The sequence below is a fragment of the Protopterus annectens genome, chromosome 8.part0 (assembly GCF_019279795.1).
Source record: "Protopterus annectens isolate FY-2018-M chromosome 8.part0, PAN1.0, whole genome shotgun sequence".
Classification (NCBI taxonomy): Eukaryota; Metazoa; Chordata; order Ceratodontiformes; family Protopteridae; genus Protopterus; species Protopterus annectens.
In genome coordinates this window covers 1,534,274,532-1,534,294,070 of record NC_056741.1, presented here as the reverse complement: position 1 = coordinate 1,534,294,070, position 19,539 = coordinate 1,534,274,532, and the positions used below count along the sequence as shown (strand labels likewise).

At 38.5% G+C, this 19,539-nt stretch overlaps 1 protein-coding gene across 4 annotated transcripts in view; it reads left to right on the top strand.

Annotated features, from left to right (window-relative positions):
• Positions 1 to 19,539, top strand: part of USP2 (ubiquitin specific peptidase 2) — a 763,545-nt gene that overhangs the window by 562,061 nt on the left and 181,945 nt on the right. Inside the window, exon 1 of one of the 4 annotated variants that reach the window (XM_044081125.1) lies at positions 12,519 to 13,303. The exons of the other annotated variants lie outside the window; for them this stretch is intronic. Within the exon in view, the coding sequence (XP_043937060.1) occupies positions 13,145 to 13,303 (159 nt within the window). The 5' untranslated portion in view covers positions 12,519 to 13,144. Of the gene's footprint in view, positions 1 to 12,518; positions 13,304 to 19,539 lie in introns of those variants that run through there. 4 annotated transcript variants of the gene reach the window in all.

Here is a 19,539-nt window from a genome sequence, read left to right as displayed (position 1 = left end):
TCAATGCATTTGTTTAAGTGGCTGTATAGGACATTTGTGTATTCCTCTACATAGGAGTCATTGTTGGCTATGTTGGCAGGGGTTTGAAACATTTTATACCATCACTTAGTAAGCAATAGTTTTTCTTTGGAGAAATGTTTCAGTCTTTTTTTACTCCTGAGGGTGTTAGGTTTGATCTTTACTTCAAATGAGACAGAGTTATGGTCTGACTTTACCAGGGAGGGCAACACACAGGGGGTAGTACAGTGCCCCCCCATGTTGGTAAACACCAGGTCCAGAAAACTTGAACCCCTTGTGGGGGTGCGGACTAACTGTTCTGGGGCATTTGAATTAACAAAGTCCAGGAATCTCAAAGTGATTGTATTTGTGCTCATGTAAGTTGCCCGGTTGATAGAAGGATAGTTGAAATCTCCCATGATCAAGGTGTTTGGCTCTATACTGAGAGAATCTAGCAAGTCCAGGTAGGCAGTGTACTTCTTCTACTTCATAGTAGGGGACCTGCAGCTAACAATGATTTGGAGAGGTATTTTACCTATAGTTAATTGGACCTGGAGTAGCTCAAGATAGTTCTACTGTTTCAGTAGTCTCGAGGTGTATTTGGATTTAATGAAGATGGATATACCTTCACCTTTGGTTCTTTCACATTCGTTGTGGGGTCTGAACTTGTGAAAGGCTTTGAATTCTTGTATGACTGGGGTGCTGTCAGTGGCCTTGAACCAAGTCTCAATGACTGCATAAATGTTAACATCTTCCAGAGGCAGGAGTGCTTCCAGAGAGAGCAGTTTGCTGCTTAAGCTCCTAGCATTAAACAGAATGACCTTGAGTTTGTCTTTATTGGATTTCTTTATGTCAGAAGTTTTGATGTTTTGACATTGCCTAAAAAGGCACTATGGGGGAGACAGGCATATTTCCCAGTATCTGAAAGCTGTGAGGAGACAGCTGAAGGCCATCTCTGGCAAAGCAGCATGAACTCTCGATGATGTCTTCCCATGCAGACAGGTACTGGATCCCCCTGGAGTGACACTAGAAACTAAGCCAGTTATTGAAATCAGTCATTTTTGATTGTATTGTAGCATCATCCTAGGTGAAGGTAGAATGCTGCTTATGGCTAGGGACACACCTGCCTGGGACACATAATCTGAGAGTTTGGTCAAGTCTGTATTCATATAGTCCAGAGAGGTACATCTCAAGTCATTCACACAAACATGTACTATGACAGAGTCATAACAGTAATTGTTGCTGAGTGACTTGAGTGTGTGCATGATATGAGTGATCCTGGCACCTGACAGGCAGCAGACTATGACCTTCTCCTTGTTCAACTTGGTGAGGGGACATCTTTGTGTCTCACTATTGAGTCACCTATGGCTAGAACATTTGTTTATGAGGTGTTTACCTTAGGGGCTTAGTTACTGAGACACTGATAAGTGTGCTGTTATGTGCAGTGGTGGATTCTGTTTGTCTACTAGTATGTGTATGCTGTTTGCGCTTGGGATGTCTCTGGTCTTTTGGTAGGATCATAGTGAGTACCTCTACATATGTGGGTTTGTGTGTCTTGACCTTTTCTTGTGTGAGAGGGGAGTTGTGTGTTCTGCCAACCTGTTGTATATCTATTTATTATTATGTGAAAGGACTGATTCTAATTTCATGGTATAATCTCTCACAAACTGTATTTATTTGCTTTAGGTGCAAGTGGTTGTCAGTATATCTTAGGCAATTGCTAGATTATATCAGGATGCTCAAGTAATTCAGGTTGGCTGGAGAAATGGTGGGAAACTGTCCATCCATTATGTTAGGTATATATTGTAATAACTAGTGGGGATGGGCTAGATGGACCAGAGCTTGTTCGAGAGACTAACAAAGGCAGCTATACTGTGGAGGGCTAAGGGTGGAAGACTGCATCAACACCTCAGAATGAGCAGCTGAGTTGCTCACTGAGTAACAATGCACAACTGCACACAGAGAGGCAGTGGAGCTAAGGAGGGTTCTCTAGCTGATATAAAGGAAAAAGTTGTGTTTCTAAGCACTTGCATCTGTACACGGCAGCCTTAAAACCCGTTGCTACGTGCAAATGCGGTGCTTAAACACAGGCAAAGTTAAACAGTTTTAACACAAACTAACCAGTGGGAAAGCCCAAAACTGAGCCTTATTCCAACAATCCCAGGCTCAGATTGGTTCTGGGCTACACACTTCTGCCACAAGGGTGCGAGAAGGCCTTCTTAACGTACACCAGCTGGTTTTAGTGCTCAGGTAATACCAAACAGCCTAGATTCAGCAAGTTTGAGTCTAGCCTATGCTATGAAATACAGAAGTAGTAGAAATACAAAGTGCACAGAAAAAAATGGTCACAGCAGTAAAAACAGCAAGAAATGAAGCAGCAATTAGTCAAAATGCAGTTCAAAAAGGGCAATGCAAGCTTAGAAAATATATGTATTTTTTAACACAGTGCATGTCTTAGATTTTAGTTCAGATTCACTCCAGATCTCTGGTTATGGTCATCAAACTCGGAGCAGCTCTGACAAACTGATCGCAAAACAACTCAAATGCAGTGCTTGTATACAAGTGAAGTTAAACAGTTTTAACACAAACTGACCAATGTGAAAGCCCAAAACTGAGCCTTATTCCAACAATCCCAGGCTCAGATGCATTCTGGGTTACACACTTCTGCCACAAGAGTGCAGGAGGGTCTTCTTAATGTAGGATGGCTGGTTTTAGTGCTCAGTTAATATCAGACAGCCTAGATTCAGCAAGTCTAAATCTAGCCTATGCTATAAAATACAGACATATGTTCTCTTAATGGCAAAGGATCAACAGAAATATTTGGCTTCAGCCTCCATGCTTTCTTAGTAACATTCTGCATAGTTGACCGTGGTATCATACTATAACAGTTACATACTTAAAACAGATTTTCAAGAGGTATTCTTGAATGGCATTCCTCCCACTTCTTGGCTCACTCACAAAATAGTGTCTGAAGTAAGTTCCCCATCTGCATACTTTCTAGACAGTGAAGTTCCTCATGACTCTATTTTGGATCCAGTACTATATGTAAGCTGTCCCTAGCACAACTCATTCAGATGAGAAGTCTGTGATATCAAAAAGTGATGTGCAGTTTTGTGTATCTTTCTTTTACAAGAATGTGCCATTCATAAATTCCTTGATGGAAGTTATTGACTCTAACCATCACTTATTGCTTTGTAATCAATTTGAGCGTAAAACATCAAAGATGGTTGACTTATTCATGTCCGTGTTAGATAATGGTCTGACTTTGAACTCCTGTGGAAAGAATGACTAGTGGTTAGATGGGATGGAGTTTGAATTCCACCATTGCCAACCAGTGTGAATGGTCAGCAGGGGTATGATCTATCCAGTCTTACCTCTAGTACCAAACATATTAGTGTGCTAAAAAGGGATACATATGTGAACCACTAAGCAATTCACTAAGTGTAGCTTGGCCCCCAAGAGCATGCAGGAAATATGCACTGTTGTCCCAGGTATGGGCTTTTACAATCCACACCAAACATATGCTGCACACCCTGCTGAGTATAGTCGTTGACCTAGTTCCACAGACTATTTTTTCACAACTCTCTCTGGGTTCAGTTGTCTTCCAGTGCTCATTTTGCCACATTTACTTTACTGTAAATATGCTCTTACATGCACACACACACACACACACACACACACACACACACACACACACACTAGGGAAGGTGATCAATATTCCCTAATACTACAGCCTTCTAATCTGGCACACAGCAGTAAACAGCCAGTATCCCAGATTATTAGTCTGGAGAGCTCCCAGTTACTGTTTAGTCTTGATAGTAAGCCACATACTTATAAACACAACTGATAGTATGTTGAGGGGGAGTCTGGACCATTAGTGGTAGATGCCAACAGCTTGTTGCACTTTAGTAATAAATACTTTATCAATTGATAAGTACGAAAAAGACAATCATCTACAACCTTTTCTAAAATGAATTAATAAAAATACTTTATACAGAAAAGAAAGAGTTAAACAATATAGTAAACAGTTAAATATACGAAGAGATATTGAAATGCATAATAATAATAATAATTGAAAAAAATGGAGCACAAGAAAGAAAAAAATCTAACTACAGCTAGTCTCCTGGAGCTAATTTCTGATGTGCAAAAATTATTGGATCTTAAGCTTATCTTAATTTCCAGACAGAGATATGCAAGTGCTAAGAACAACATTCATAAGACAGAAAGTTACAGGATGCACCCTTCTCAACTGACTGTTCTTCTGTAAACTATTTGGTTTATACCTTTTCTTACAGACTATGGATACAGTGAAACCAAGTTTTAAATTTACATAGTTATGAGCCTATTTGCATGCCCTGGGACTACTGTCTCTTTAAAGAATCTTTTAATTGCACTTTTGCAGCCAATGGCTTCCTGGCATGAGAAAAGTTAAATATTCTGTAATTGCGTTTTGGCATCCTATGTATAATAGCTGTGGTCCCCACCAGCAGGAGCTATACCTTTATACATTTTCATTCCTTTTTTTCTTCTTTTTTGTTCACATATTAAAAGGTTCCAAGTTCTTAAATTTTTTGTGCTATAGATGACATGTATACTGCAGACTGAATTACATATTTCAGTTTATCTGCTGCAGATTTTATAAGAGTGAAGTGTAGCTCACATTTTTGTTGCATTCTGAATCAGTAAACAGTAGCATACTTATGTACAAACCTTACACACTGTGTTATTTATAATAGTGACATGGTGGATTTTTCATCAAAGGTGAGTGGTGTTATCATTAATGATAATGACGGGCTTGCACATAAGGACAGGTGTCTAGATAATGCCATAGTGCTGCCATCATACGAACACAGCTCAGATCAAACAGCTCTCTCATGCAGACCAAGCCATTGTTGTCCAAACCTTGGTTTCATCTACTGCAACTCTATACCTGGGATGTTGACATAAAATTGATTGGCTGAAGTTAGCTCAGAATTTTGCTTCTTACCTCTTAACAGGTCTACTATATTACTGACATGCTCTAACGGTTTTGTGGAACTCTTAATGGTTGCTTGTTAGACTGCAGATTCATTATAAGACATTCTACCTCAAATTGTAGCTTCTGATTTATCATGTGGTCTGTTCACTTTGCTGTGTCATATTCGGGCTACTATTGGTTTTGATAGTGTGGATCAAATCCTTCAGAATTCAATACTTTTTCTACTGAGCTTCACACCTGGGTAATTTACTATCTCAGTGGCTTTCAGATTCCCTGATGATGAATGCTTTTAGGAGATTTCTGACGATTCATATTTTCAGCTTAATTTTTATATTTTTATCACACTTGCATAATTTATTAATTTTCACATATATATCGGCATTTTAATTTCAGACAGTATGTACTTTTTGTATCAATCTCGTGAATTTTTTTATGTAACTGATTTTATTTTCACATGCTTCACCTCTCTCCTTTCTGTGTCTCTTCTCCTCTCTCAAGATTTAGTGAAGATTAAACCGGTTTAGAAACAAAAGTATACATTGTACATCACACTCTGCTTGATTGTGCACTGTAATTTGCTTGTTCATTGGAATATATGTACAGAGTTTTTTCTATGTAATTAGTCTGAACTATTCTGTTATTACTTACATTTTCTATATTTTGTTTGCTGAGCCTGAAATTTGTCAGTATTGATCAGTGCACTGCCCCAGTAAACAGATTTTCGCAGTAATGCTAGTTTACATGGAAAAACACTAATACAGTCTTATAAACTTCAACAACATATTTTCTGTAATGTTTGTAAGGTTTAACAATGTTTACTATTAAATTCACTGACAAAATGAGTCTTGAAAATAGGTTTCCCATGTTACCGCCAGCATGTAATGTCAGCTAAAGCTTGCCCTATACTGCTTTATATGCGTTCCTTTTCTCGTGCCATCAAAAGTTGTCAAAGCTTTAGTTCAACTTTTCTACACTGAACTCAGTACAACAGCAACTGAGCAATCCGCATCTTCTCAAGCTTTGTATGCAGAAAAACAGTACAAGATCAACTAAACAATCCCTGTCTCTAGAGTCGTATCACATACTTACAAAAAAAGAAATGAAAACGGATATTGCAGTAAAACTACAAGCATCAGTACATAAAATCAAAGCAGAACTTTGTACTTCTAACAAAGTTTATTAAACAACCTTTCATTATTTTGTTTGAAATGTACTTGGTACTTCACATAAATTAAATCGCATGTCTCCGATTTACGGTATGAAAATGACCAATACATACTTTACCTATATTACGTTCATGTGTCCAGTTTCTTCTTTTCTTCAAAAACATTCAGTTTACATATGGTAAACTGGAAGAATAATCCTTCCGACTGGTGTCCCATTTCTTATTTTAAGTAGCAACTCCAAAAATAACAAACTAAAGCAGAAAAATAAATCTGGAAAACACCTTACACATTGTACGCAAGTCCCACAGTGCTTTCAGGTTAATATACGTACACACGCGACCACTCTTAGCGCTGAACTCAATGCTAGATGTTTTTACAGCACGCAAGCCACAAATCCTAAAATTATACATGATAATTGCCTAAAAAAGCACTACCAATTTCCCAGAACACTCTTGAACACTTACCCTTCCGTAATACACATATTTTTCACTTGCTTACTTAACCTCAATAAAGTACATTGTATCGCAAAACCTGGTTGCGATAATACGCAAGTACCATATACACACACACATATATATATATATATATATATATATATATATATATATATACATATACACATCCATAAATTAATAATTAATTAATTTAATTATAAGTACTTGAATCCAGATTTAAACTTATTCTGCCAAAGCTCTTGACTCCTTTTCTAACTGAAAGATTTCCAGATCTTGTGGGCTATGTGATCTCTCCCGGACTGTAAAAATTACAGTGGTATCTACCTTAGGATGTACTGTGAAGCTATCACTCCACCACATAAATAATCTATAGAAGGCATCATCTTTCTTGAGAGCAGAAGAGGAATTTGGATTTTCTGTGCTATCTCTTTTAAGACAGCTTCCAATGTAGGAGTTTTCCCCAGACTTTTTTTTTCTGGAGAGAAGAAAGAGAGACAATAGGCCATTCGATAGAGGATGACCCAAAGAAGAGGACATTGTGAATGGCTAGAAGGAAAGATATTAATTTAAATGTGTTTAAAATAGAGACATTAGTATACTCAGAATCACCCTTACAATTGTTTCTGAGGGATAGGAGATGCTTTCTACTCATAGCTATCATTGAGGAAGATCTGCAGTTACCCTCTGACTGACAGCCTACAGGTCATCAGTGCTTGCTGAGACACAAACCAGAGACGGGGAGACAGATAGTGTACACTTCCTCTTAAAAAGCATGTAGAAGCCTGTACGGCACCCTGAGTAGAAACCATGCTGTTTTCTTTAAGGTACATTCTGACATCTAGGTAGTGGAGGAAGTGCTTCATTTCAAGAAGCCTGTACAGTTCCCTGCATGGGCACCGAGTTGTTTGCCCGAAGGGTGCAAAGACATCAAAAAAAGCCCTGAAATCTGCCTTCACATTTGGGTCTCTGGGCTCATCAGATATTTCCATGGTTTGATTCCCTCAGCTTCCATTTGCCTACTGTGTGGCACAGAAAATTAAGGCTATGAGTTGTTAACAAGCTGCTTCCTTTAGTTCAAGGTTTGGTTCCCTCAGCTTCCATTTTCCTACTGTGTGACTCAAAACAAATCACTTCACTAGGCAGTGCTATGTGGTAATTTGGAAATTTGGCTAGGTGCCTAATTGGTCTCCTACTCACTGCCTTATGATTAGATTCCATGTGCCTGAATTCAGAAAGCATGTTTTCTCTGTGAGGGTTTAGTGCTTAGTCCACAAGAACAGGCTATTTGCCACATTGCCTCAGATGGTGAAGCACAGGGGGCATATTTGGAGGACTCACTCAAAGGGGCAGCTGATTATGGGCACGAGGAGCTGCTTGACATCTCAGACGCTGATGGAGAGCACACCATGTGTGAGGAGACTCAAGTTTTACAGGAGGAGACTTTGGTTGATAACAGGGACTCCGATTTCTTAACTTCTCCCTGTATCAGAGCATTGTCTGGGATAGTCCAAGGGACCTTTCTGTTGGTTTTACCAATGATTATGCTCCCTATTTGCTATCCTATAAGATGTCAGAGAGGCCCTGATCTACCTGCACCTTCTCCTCCTGGTGGCTGGGTTGAACTGATGATACTTGTAATGCTCCTTCACATAATAATATCATCTTAGGCAGTAAAAACAAAGTTAATGCAGAGGGATTTCACAAGGTCAAGGGCACATTCAGGCTTCCATTGCTTTCTGAACTAAATATGGAACCTTTCCCATAACAAGGATGAAGACTGAGATCCAAAGTGTGCAACTAATAGTAAAGATCTATGAAGTACAAGCTGTGATGCCCACTTTGCTCAGTGGAAGACATGCACAATATGCATTGACAGACAGTGACCCCCATTCTACACTCATTTCTGCAACTAGAAAATGCAAAATAACTGTTGCAAAACAGGGCTCTCAGAACATGAAATCCCCAAGAGTAAGCCATTGCAGAATGCCTTTAAAGGCAAGTTATTTACTCCTTTTATAGGTACATATGCTCATAGTTAAGTACTAGGCTATCCGCCCTTGCAGGTCATTTTAAGTCTAGCCATTTTCCCTTTTTGTGCTTGAATTAATCTTTCCTATTTGGTTAGAGATTGGCTTTACCCATCCTATGGTCTGTAATTATAGATTACCCCTAATAAGAATAACTAGAATCATACCATAAGTAATTTGAGGGGACTCATGCATGGGATAAAGTTATTTAGGAACTGCCTTTCTCTATTTGTAGAACAGGGGGTAGTCCTAAGGTAAATTTTCTGTTTCCCAACTGTGCTTGAGTATGGACAGATATGAACTTTGTTTTATGTGGATGGGGAGTGTCTTCCAGAGCACCATTCTCCACTGTGAGATACACCTGTCTCTCCAAACTGTTCTGTTGAAGTTACAAAAGAGGTTTAGATCCCTAGAACCAAGTATTTCTAATGCCATTTGACTTGCTGATGTGCAGTGAATCCATCAGTAATAGGTCAGAAGTTACCCTGTATGCCAGACACAGGTCACCTCTTAGCAGTCTGTAGAATACCGAGTATAGTGACATTGAGTCAGTCAATGCAGGATATGTTGTTTAGGCCTTGTATCCTTTTTACTAAGGTATCTGTGAGGGCATTCCAGTTGTTGCATGTATCTGGACAGATACATGCCAAAGAGGGCATTTTATTAAATGACTGGCCTAATGAGGGCTGAGTAAAATATTTAAATTGGTGAGACCTTAACATTGCATTTTTATGGACAGCATTTGATGTTTTGGGGGTTTTATTTTGCAAAAACAATTACTAATTTTATGAACTGAATTGAGATGCATTTTATAGAAAATAAACCTACAGGAAGATACATAGATAGTAAACAACCAGACATCTTGGTTTAGTGTATCCACTGGCTTACAGACAGAACCCACATGGTAAGAATAGCGGGCTCCAGGTCAGACTCTAAACCAGTCACAAGTGGTGTCCCGCAAGGCTCGGTTCTGGGACCTCTACTGTTCGGCATATATTTCTCAGAAGTACAGGCAAACACAGGAGGACTATGGCTAACCAAGTTCGCCGATGACTGCAAACTGGGAGCCATAATTGACTCTCCGGCTGACACGGACATCCTTCAAAAAGGCCTTACTGAGACAGACACCTGGTGTCAAAGTCATGGCCTCAAGCTAAATGCCAAAAAATGCATAGTCTTCCCATTTGGGAAAAACAAAACACCCACAAATTACCACATAGGCGGCATCCCCCTTAATACAGAAGAGGTAATAAGGGATCTGGGGACCCAGGTAGATAGTAATTTCTCCTTTGACAATCATATTGCCAAAGTAGTTAGGAAATCCTTCTATGTAGCCCATCTAATTACTAAGGGGTTTGCATCTAGAGATAAAGAGGTTATAGTGCCCCTCTACTCGTCACTCATCAGACCCATCATAGAGTACAATGCCCCATTTGGGATGTACCTCACAAGACACTTCCAACAGCTGAAAAGACAACAAAAGCACTTCACCAAGAGGATTACTGGCCTCAAACATATGTCCTATGCAGCCCGACTGAAAAAACTCCGGCTGTACTCAGTGACAATATCGCTTACTCAGTGGTGATCTCTGCCTGACTTACAAAGCCATGTCCAACTCAGAATTGATGGACATGCTCCACCTAAAGAAATCCAAGTCACTGTGAGCCACGTGCTCTAGTGAGCTAAACCTCTCCACAACAATGAATAGAACATGCTGGAGGGATAGATTCCTGTCACGGAGACTCCCCATGCTTTGGATCAAAATTCCTAACTACATTAGGCTGAGCCCCTCACTAACACTCTTGAAGAGAAGCCTTGACGAGTGGATGGGTAACAGAAAATACACCCCTGGGATCACTTCATTGGCTCTGCTTGACAGAGGCTCAGTTAATTAATCAATGGGGCGGCGAAAGCCGACACACTCTGGCTAGGCTTATAAATGCCCTTGGGCAGATAGCCTAGTACCTTCCTATGAACCTATGAACTTTCCTGCGGGTATTAAGTGAATGGTTGTAACTTGCTTTTTCATTTTGCCTTCAAATGTATAAGCAGATGGCTTCACAAAATAGTATCTGTGAAGGAAGGTACTCTTTGAGTCTGTCTCCAGACTTTTTCATGTACGTTATAATGTACTACCTACTGTAGCTAAAAGTAACAGCTACCAACAGAAGGATAACTGTTGTATGAGGAATTTGTATTTCTGGTCATACCTCTCAACTGCCACTGATTTTGCAAAATGTCCCTGATTTTGCCTCATAGTCTTGACTTCTGTCATGCAAAATTTTTGATTTTCTGGTAAATTACTAATGATTATAATCAGATAATAATGAACTATGAAGTTTCTCATTTACTGTTCAGAAAATATATTTTGAAAAACACTTTCCCCGCACACCATTCTGAGTGAGCAGACAACACAGACATAACTCTCACCTTCTTCCTAATAATTTTAGTTTTCCTACTGGTTTTATTGCAGCTTTAAATACTGACAGGAATTTATAAAGGTTACCACAAAGTGTAGACTACCTGTACACTTAAGTGTAATCTTTCTGAGTGACTAAAAAGCAAAAAAAAAAAAAAATGGGTAGGGATGTTCTTGACTACATATTGTGTGCACTTAGTGTTGGCTTTGTTGAATCTGGCTCTTATTCTGTTAGCATTTTAAGTGAATTACAGTAATGCTTAAAACATTGCCCTGGTTTTGGGCCTTTCTCCCTCCATTATTTTAGGTTTGACCTTGATTTTTTTTGAACAAGGAAGTTGAAAGCAGTGTTTTTCGGATTAAGAAGACATGCACTTAAAAGAAGTTCCCATGTAAAGACATCTGACATTAGTGATATTTCTATACAACTGAAATATTTGTCAAACACTTTTTTTGTAATTTATATTATGGATAATGAAGGCTTTTGTGCATGTGTGTGTGTGTGTGTGTGTGTGTGTGTGTGTGTGTGTGTGTGTGTGTGTGTGTGTGTGTGTGCGTGTGTGTTTGTGTTTTGTTAAATCTGTTTTCTGTAAAACTGGGATTCATGTTGAAAATATTCATATTTTACCGTTGTTTATCATAAACAAGATACAATATCACAGTTATTATCTCTTTGAAATAACTTCAGCCTTTATAAAATCCAAAGCATTCGCTTTTCATTTCATTGTTTAGAGACCCCTATAAAATCAAGTTGTTCTCTGCTCTCTTCTGTGACAAGATAGGTTACTGCTGTCTTATTTGTATCCATCTTGTGTGATGCACTGTAAGGAGAGTAGTAGTCTCATTCCAAGGCATATCAGTTATCTTATGTTGGCGTCTATCTGTTGAAAGAATTTTACAGTGATGTGTTCGGGAGAGTGCTGCTTTTGTTTATAACTGTCACTACCAAGCAACAGTTTTGTGAGACATTGCTGATGTGAACATACTACATTCTTTTCTTTGTCAGATTTCAGTGGACTTACTCTTTTGTTTACATTTTTTTTTTCAGAACAGTATGATAATAACCTTTCCCTGTTAGTCTTGCTTGTGTTATTCGTAAGACTTTGCCTTTTTAATTTGTGTTCCTAAGTTATGTGATATTTAACTGTAAAGACAGTGTAAAAGTGTGTTACATATCTTGTCTCTTCTGTGATTGCTCTTCTGCTCCTCTATCAGACCCCTTCAACATTTCTATATCTTGACAAAACAATTTTCTGCTTGGTAAACTGGCTACCTTTTCAGCTCTGTGTGTAAGTTTTGAAGTACACTGCCTTACTTCTTTAAACACTCCCGTCCTAGCTGAAATTCTGAGAAAGTTGTCCTTCACAAGCCTCCCTCTCTTACCCACCTTATGAAAGCATGTGAAACAACTCTGGGTTAGATATCCACCCATTTAATGGGAGGAGTTTGGAGCAGTGCAGATTTTGTTCAGAAGGTGCCTGCTGTGAGCTGCCTTTTACATCTAGCAGGCCAGCTGAGCAGAAGAGCCTTTTCTTGTTGTTTCCTGGAAAACTGAGGGGTTGTGGATGTTACCAAAGGAGGATCTCTCAGCTACTTTTAACAAGGGAACACAAGGTTTAAAGAAAGCAGAAACGAGAGAAAGAGAGTTGCACTTGGGATATTCCAGACTTACCTACAAAGTTGTGATCACTGCACTTTGCTCTCCCTTTTAGAAGATATTCAGGAATAAGCTAGCATCACAGAGGAGGACTTCCATTCTTCATAATTTTTAAGGAAAACACCTTGTGGAGAGACATTACAGAAAAACAAGTAAAGCATCAGCTGCCTTTTATTTGACAGAGCACCTGAACAAGAAAAGAAAGTTCACTGTAAAATTAGTGAATGGTAGAAAACTGTAAGGACATTTCACCATTTATAATAAAAGAAAAAGATAAAAAAGAAGCACGGCTTAACAACGGTATAGTGAACTTATATTTAAAGTAACTCAAACCTGCATTACCACTCCAGTCTGAAATCACAGGGTCTTTTCCTACAGAAAAGACAACTCGGTGCTTGTTATATTTATTTATTTATTTATTGTAACAGCTCAGGTGAACATAGCCATGCCTAGCCTGCGTCAGTCATACACTGTTACTATGCCTGAGGAACCCCCAGCTGCTCCATTCACCTTGTTCAGTAAGGACATTAGGAAGAAGAGTTCATCCATATCCAGGTCGGATTTTGTCTCCAGCTTCATGGGATTGCTTCTGAATCAAGCTAAGGTACAGTCAATAAATTAACTTATTTCAGTAAAAGTTAGATGTTCAAGGGCAGGAGGACATTGTAATGCTTTTGGGGAAAGGACATCCACTCCTCATTCTCTGTACTTTCTGTGTTAAGTAGCAGTGACAGTAGTTTTGTTTCTGTGCATACTTCTGAATGTAAGTACAACAGCAGTAATCTCATTCATGTTCAGCACTGATGAACAAAAGGAATGATTTGGTTTAGAGCTGTTGCTTTCTAGATAGTGTTAATCAGTAAAGCATTTTTACCACGACCGATAACTTCTTCGTTTTACTTTTTTTTCTTGTGTTAAACTTTGTCAAACTTGTTGGTAACCCCTTCAGTGCTATCCACAACATTGTGTTTTGTCTTTTCTGTTGAACATTTCTGTCAGTGGTGGCATTTTGTTGGGACAGGGGAGCAGCTACCCTCTGTAAACAGCATGGCCTTTATGATTACTAGTAATGGCCTTTCTGGAGGTACCTGTCCGTTTTCAGTTTTTTTGGACAGGTTTGTGCATTCAAGACAGTTCCTTTTTCAGTCCTCTTAGGATATGCCACTGCAAGCTGAACTCTGCTATCCCACAGTAGGTGAAAAGCATATCCTTTAGGATATTCAGTACAGTTGCCCCTAAACCTCCCCAGGCCAGACGCTCACCTTAATCACCAGCTTATTGAACATTTGTGGCAAGGGCTTTAGTAATCTTTGAATGGAGACTTAAATGTGTTTCATATGAAAGCTCTTCGGATCTACTTTTAATGAAGCCTGCATGCGTTTTCCCAAAACATTTTTTTTGTTTGATAAAAGTGAGTGATGAGTGTGCTGGAGTTCTGGAGATGGTGTGTGAGAATGAAATGTGCTGATGTGCTTAAAAGGGAGGCAAAAAGGAAATTGTTCACCTCCTCATCCATTCATTCATTCTAGAAATGGAGAAGCAAATGAGCTGAATGAGGTTATGGACAACACAGATTCATCCACTCCATTTCTTACCCATCCAGTGAAGAAACTGCTGTTATAATCCAGCTTCTCTAAAATAATTTGTTTGCCTATTCTCTTCTGTATGATTCATTCTCCCATTCCCCCCAAACATCTGGAAATAAAGACAGGGACATTGTGGCTTTCATTTAGAAAATGTTACAAGATTTTTGTATGCTTCTGTCACCCTTCCCCACTTGTTAGAAAGTGCTCTGCCATCCTCCAACACCAGTTAAGGAGGAAATGCATGCTTCTTCACACCCATAATTCTTGATTAAAGTACAATGTACTTGTCTGGTGGCTCAGTATCCACCCTCCACCCCCAATTTTTTTTTTCTGAGTTAACTTCTGGCCTTTCCTCAGATGGGGTGCCTTGACAGCTGCCACCTTGTGGCCGTAATGACTGAGCCAGATTTGGCCACTCACTCTTTTCCCTTATTTGTCTTTTCTTCATTAACCTAGGCCACTAGTTAAACCTTCATCATGTTAAATGTACTATAGTCAAAAATTCTATACCATAGCGACATACCTACATTGTAAGCTACGAATATTTAACTTACTGCTCCTCCTCCCTAGTACAAAGTTGTTCTTTTCCAGTACGGTTAAGAATTCTATGTGTTACTGAAACTGCTCGCATTTCACTAAGGCTCATTTATGCATCCACAACTTTCTCAATGAGGAAATGTCTCCGCACTGCACCCTTGTGATATTCGCTTTTGTTTTCAAATCACACCCCAGTTCTGAACTTTGCAGTGCTTTTTACCTGTAATCATTAGGCACTTGTTTATTCATGGAATGAATATAGTGGTGTTGTTAGAAAAAAGGGTCACTCGGTCTCTCTCTCTCTCTAAAAAATATCTCTCTATTGGTAATGTAGAAATTTGTGTAATAGGAGGTAGAAATTTATGTATTAGGTGGTAAATATCCTTTTTTTCCAGCTCTCTAATTTAAAGACGGTCTTTCTATATATTTACTCCTGATTTTACTAATCCTGCCCTTTTAATTTCCTATGGTTGCATCCTTCATGTTTAGGTTGGAGTAATGTAATCACTGTTCAAGTTGTTCAGGTCAGTTTGGAAAGAGAGAGTACAGCACTTATGTGGAAAAAACAATGTGGATGTTGTCGATTTATACTGTTGAGTGGATTAACACGTGATAAATCACAGCCTGAAAGAAGACGAGTTGTTTTCTGAGACAGTTTTAGCTTCCTGCTGGCATTCAATTGCATTCAATTGCGAGAGTGAATCTGTAGTTAGCACAACGTGGCTAGGAAGGCTGCAGGCTCTGGGAGCAGTGCTCACAGAGGTTTACATATATCTTCTATGTATTTATTTTTAATTATTCATCTCATGGCTTGTTTTGGTCTTCTCCTTACAGTTTATAACAGTGTCTGCTTAAATAATGGTTTCTAACTGACTTATTTATTAAATGGGTGCATAGTAGTGATTTGTTTCTGAAAGTGACAGGCATATTCCATTCTTTTAGCAGCATTATTCTGCTCGTGTGCTGTAGCATAACTAGTATGTATATTAGATCTCCGTGACATACATTGAGTGAGGACTTTGCCCACCCCTCCCCCATTCTTGTAATCATTTAGCCCATAAAACTGCTTGCAGCGATCGTAAGACTCCCCCTGGCCAAGATTAACCACCCCAGGGTGATTACATGTCGTGGCTCCCTGTGTAAGCAGAGTACTTACTAGTTAAAATGCTTGAATGATCCCATTTATGCTACTAGGCCAATGAATAGGGCAGACTTGAAACAAGAGAGAGAGAGAGAAAGACATTGAAAATGCCTATAGAGTTTTAGGGTTAGGAATATAGTGTAGCTTTAAGGTTAGACATTTAGGGTTAAACTTTTAGGGTTAGGGCTGGGGAGCTTAGTTATTTACATTGTTTCCTAGGAGGAGTACAATACTGAAACACGCATCTTTTTTTTCCTTTTTACATTAGCTCCCAGTAGCGAGCATGGACTATCGTATGAGTTTCACCTAGCTGCTACAAGTAAGTGGCACCATTCTACCAACCTCACCCCAAACCCAGACCAGGAATAAGAAGTTTTTATGCTTCAGCTTTTAAATTTTGCTTAGATTTTTCTTCTGCTTGTTACCAGCCTTCTTCCTCTAAAACGCCAGAAGCATTAAAGCAAGCTCTGAAGTAGTTTAAGAAAATCCTTGAAGTAAAATCTAAATCAGTATTCTGAGTGCCTAACAGTTTACTGATCTTAACGCTAATCTTGTCATAATGCTGAATGAAGAATGTTGAAGTATCAAATAACCGTAACTTGAAAAAGAGTACTAACATAAGTCCTGCAGGGGGCCAAGTCTACATTTATATTGCTGAAGCTATTTTCATTTCAATTTTTTCACGTTTCAGCATTTTTCATTTCATATTATAGTTTCAGTATATCTATACTTATATTTATATCTACATCTATATTTTGTAAATTATCAAACACCCATTCTAAATCATTCTGTAGTCAAACAGGGTGCAATAATTAAAAATAACTTGCCTTCCATAAAGGGGTTACTTAGCCAGGACTTGAATGGCTTTTACTTTGTCTGTTAAAGTTTATGGTTTATGGCGTGCCCCTAAATCATTTTCATTATTTCATTTTTTCATCCATGAACTATTACCATCCAACCACCCTCAAGCCCCTTTTTCACATTTTTGCACATGGGGTCAGGGTGTCACATAACAGTGACGCAGCCAGTGTTCACTATTTCTTGTCAGTTAAAGTTATGTGGACTGCACATGTGCAGTGCCATGTAGTGGCAGTTCCTCTGAAAAATAGATAACCTGTATGGAAAAACATTGCTGCTGTGTTTTTAGATTAATTAGCATGTGCCTTAAACCTGTCCTTTCTGGAGAGAAGTGAACCAAGAACTCATGGTAGTAGTTCATGGAAGTAGTGCACTGGCCTTCTAGTATCACTGATGGTGGTGAATGTTCATGGAAAAAAGTATAACTTTCCCTCAAATACAGCATTTATACCACAGAAATCTACAGTCACCAGAAAAGTGCATATATCTGAGTCTGTGTAAATCCATATGGTTCATTAACTTTATGATTCGGAGATCACGCAGGGAACTATATCTACTTTCTGCTAACTTCATTATAATTCAGCATATACTGTAAACTAATCCAGAGTATAAAAGGTATTTTATTGTTCTCTCTGTAACTACATATCTCATTGTGATAGGCTTTGCTAAAATTTGCATGCAAGTGTGATTTATGTAGTAAAATTGAGTTTGTTGAGGAGAAGGTTAATTGATAATGTACACTAAAATGAATCTGCTTCTGTAAGGGACTACTATTAAGATTTCTCACTTGAGTTTAAAACTTTATGACAATGACTAAAGCAAGTGCCCACCAATTTCTCAGCATTGTTCCAATGGGTATCCTGAAATGAATTAATTTCTCAACAGACAGGAAGCTGTACAGCATCCATGATATAATTTAAAAGTCTGACTCCCTGCTCAAATTCAGTTCAAGGCATTTTTGTCAAACACACACCCATTGAACATTTAGGGAATATCATTATAAATAATATTGCCTTTTTTGGAGTATTCCTCCTACCCCCCTTACTTATATATGCTAAGTCCACTGTTGCATATATATTGGAGAGAAAAGGGAAAATACTCATTTATGTTGAATCCTCTCTCACACAACTATAATCTCATAGTATTGCTGAAACTATGCAAAAACAATTCCAGAAGCCAATGCTTAGTGGAGTTTGCCTCCGGTGCTATGTTTCCATGGCTCTCCATTGAAATAGCTGTAGTGTAGATCTCCCAGCCTGCATTTTTATGTGTCCATCTCCAACATGCACTACCTCATAAAGACATAAAATATGGTGGTAGTTACTTTGGAGAACAGAAGCTAATGGATGCAATGTTTCTCTGTACTGTGACTACTTCAAGTTTAACTGCTTAATGCTGTACAGGAATACAAACTTAAATATAAGTACACTAAGACATACATGTGACAGGAGATAGAACAGTAAAATAAAGTATAAATAAGTTATGCTAAAATAAATAAAACAATGTATGTAATCCAATGAGTCTTAAGGGTAATCTTATAGCCACTTAAGGCCACTCCCTCATAGTAGTTTACAAAGGTGCAGTGCGTGAAAAGCAAAAGAACAAGTCTCATAGGATATAAGCTGCAAGATATTATGAAACAAGCAGCCAATGAAGACTCTAAAGATTCAGAGTAGTCCACTGATAGTGAGACGTACCCATTAATAATGAGGCCAGAATAATATGCTGGTAGTAAGGGAGGAGGCAAGATGGAGTCCGACCTTTAGACTCAGTGCTAGCTAAGCTCCAATACAGCTGTGATGTTTTTAACCTGCAAAGTATACAGTCATGGTCTTTTAAAAGTAAAAGTCCAGTTTAGAACATTGCTGTTTTCTGAGCCATATACAAAATTGTAAAATCTACCATGAATCAATCTAGGAAAAGAGCTTAACTCTGTGGTTGCAGACATCCATGTATTCCGCTATTCCCTGAGCTGAGTGGGAGAAAATGAGAAACAAATTGTATAAGCCAAGAAAAGTTTTTGCAAAAATGTTTAAAGGACAATCTTGATTCAAGAAAGGTGTAGTAACAATGGGATTCTTCTTTTCTTGCCTTTGTTTTGCCTTTGGATTGTCACAGTTAACTGTCCTAAAGGGAGAGTTTCGTTTTGACCGTAAATTCGCACGTGAACTGTGACTCTCAAACTATACAAAGAAAAATAAAAGGGGGGGGATTAAGCACTCTTGAAACAAGTCAGAGTTAAATAAAGTTTTTATTTGATGGATCTGAAGTGATATTAAAAGAGACTGACTTGGTTGCATACATTTGAGTGTTCCTCTATTCTCTGAATCTGAACTGAATGGGATAAAAAGAGAAAGGAAATGTATAAGGCAAGGAGCCTCTTTGCAAAACCATTTGAAGGATAATCTTGTTTCGAGAATGCTGCAGCAACAACAGGAATCATCTTTTCTTTCATTTGTTTGCCTTGTAATTCTGTAAAAAGGTCTTCATCTAGACCATAAGCCCTATGTGAACTGTGACTATCAAACCATATAAAGAAAAATAAAAGAGGAAGAAAATTTTAAAAACTGTTGCAACAAGTCAATGTTCATTTCCTTTATTTGAGGGATCTGAAGTGGCATTAATCACTACTTTTTATACCTTTTCTTTTATAAAGAAATAAAAATGAAAGTGCTGCTCCCTTTTTAGATGAGGGATCTGCCTCTGAGGCTGAGATAT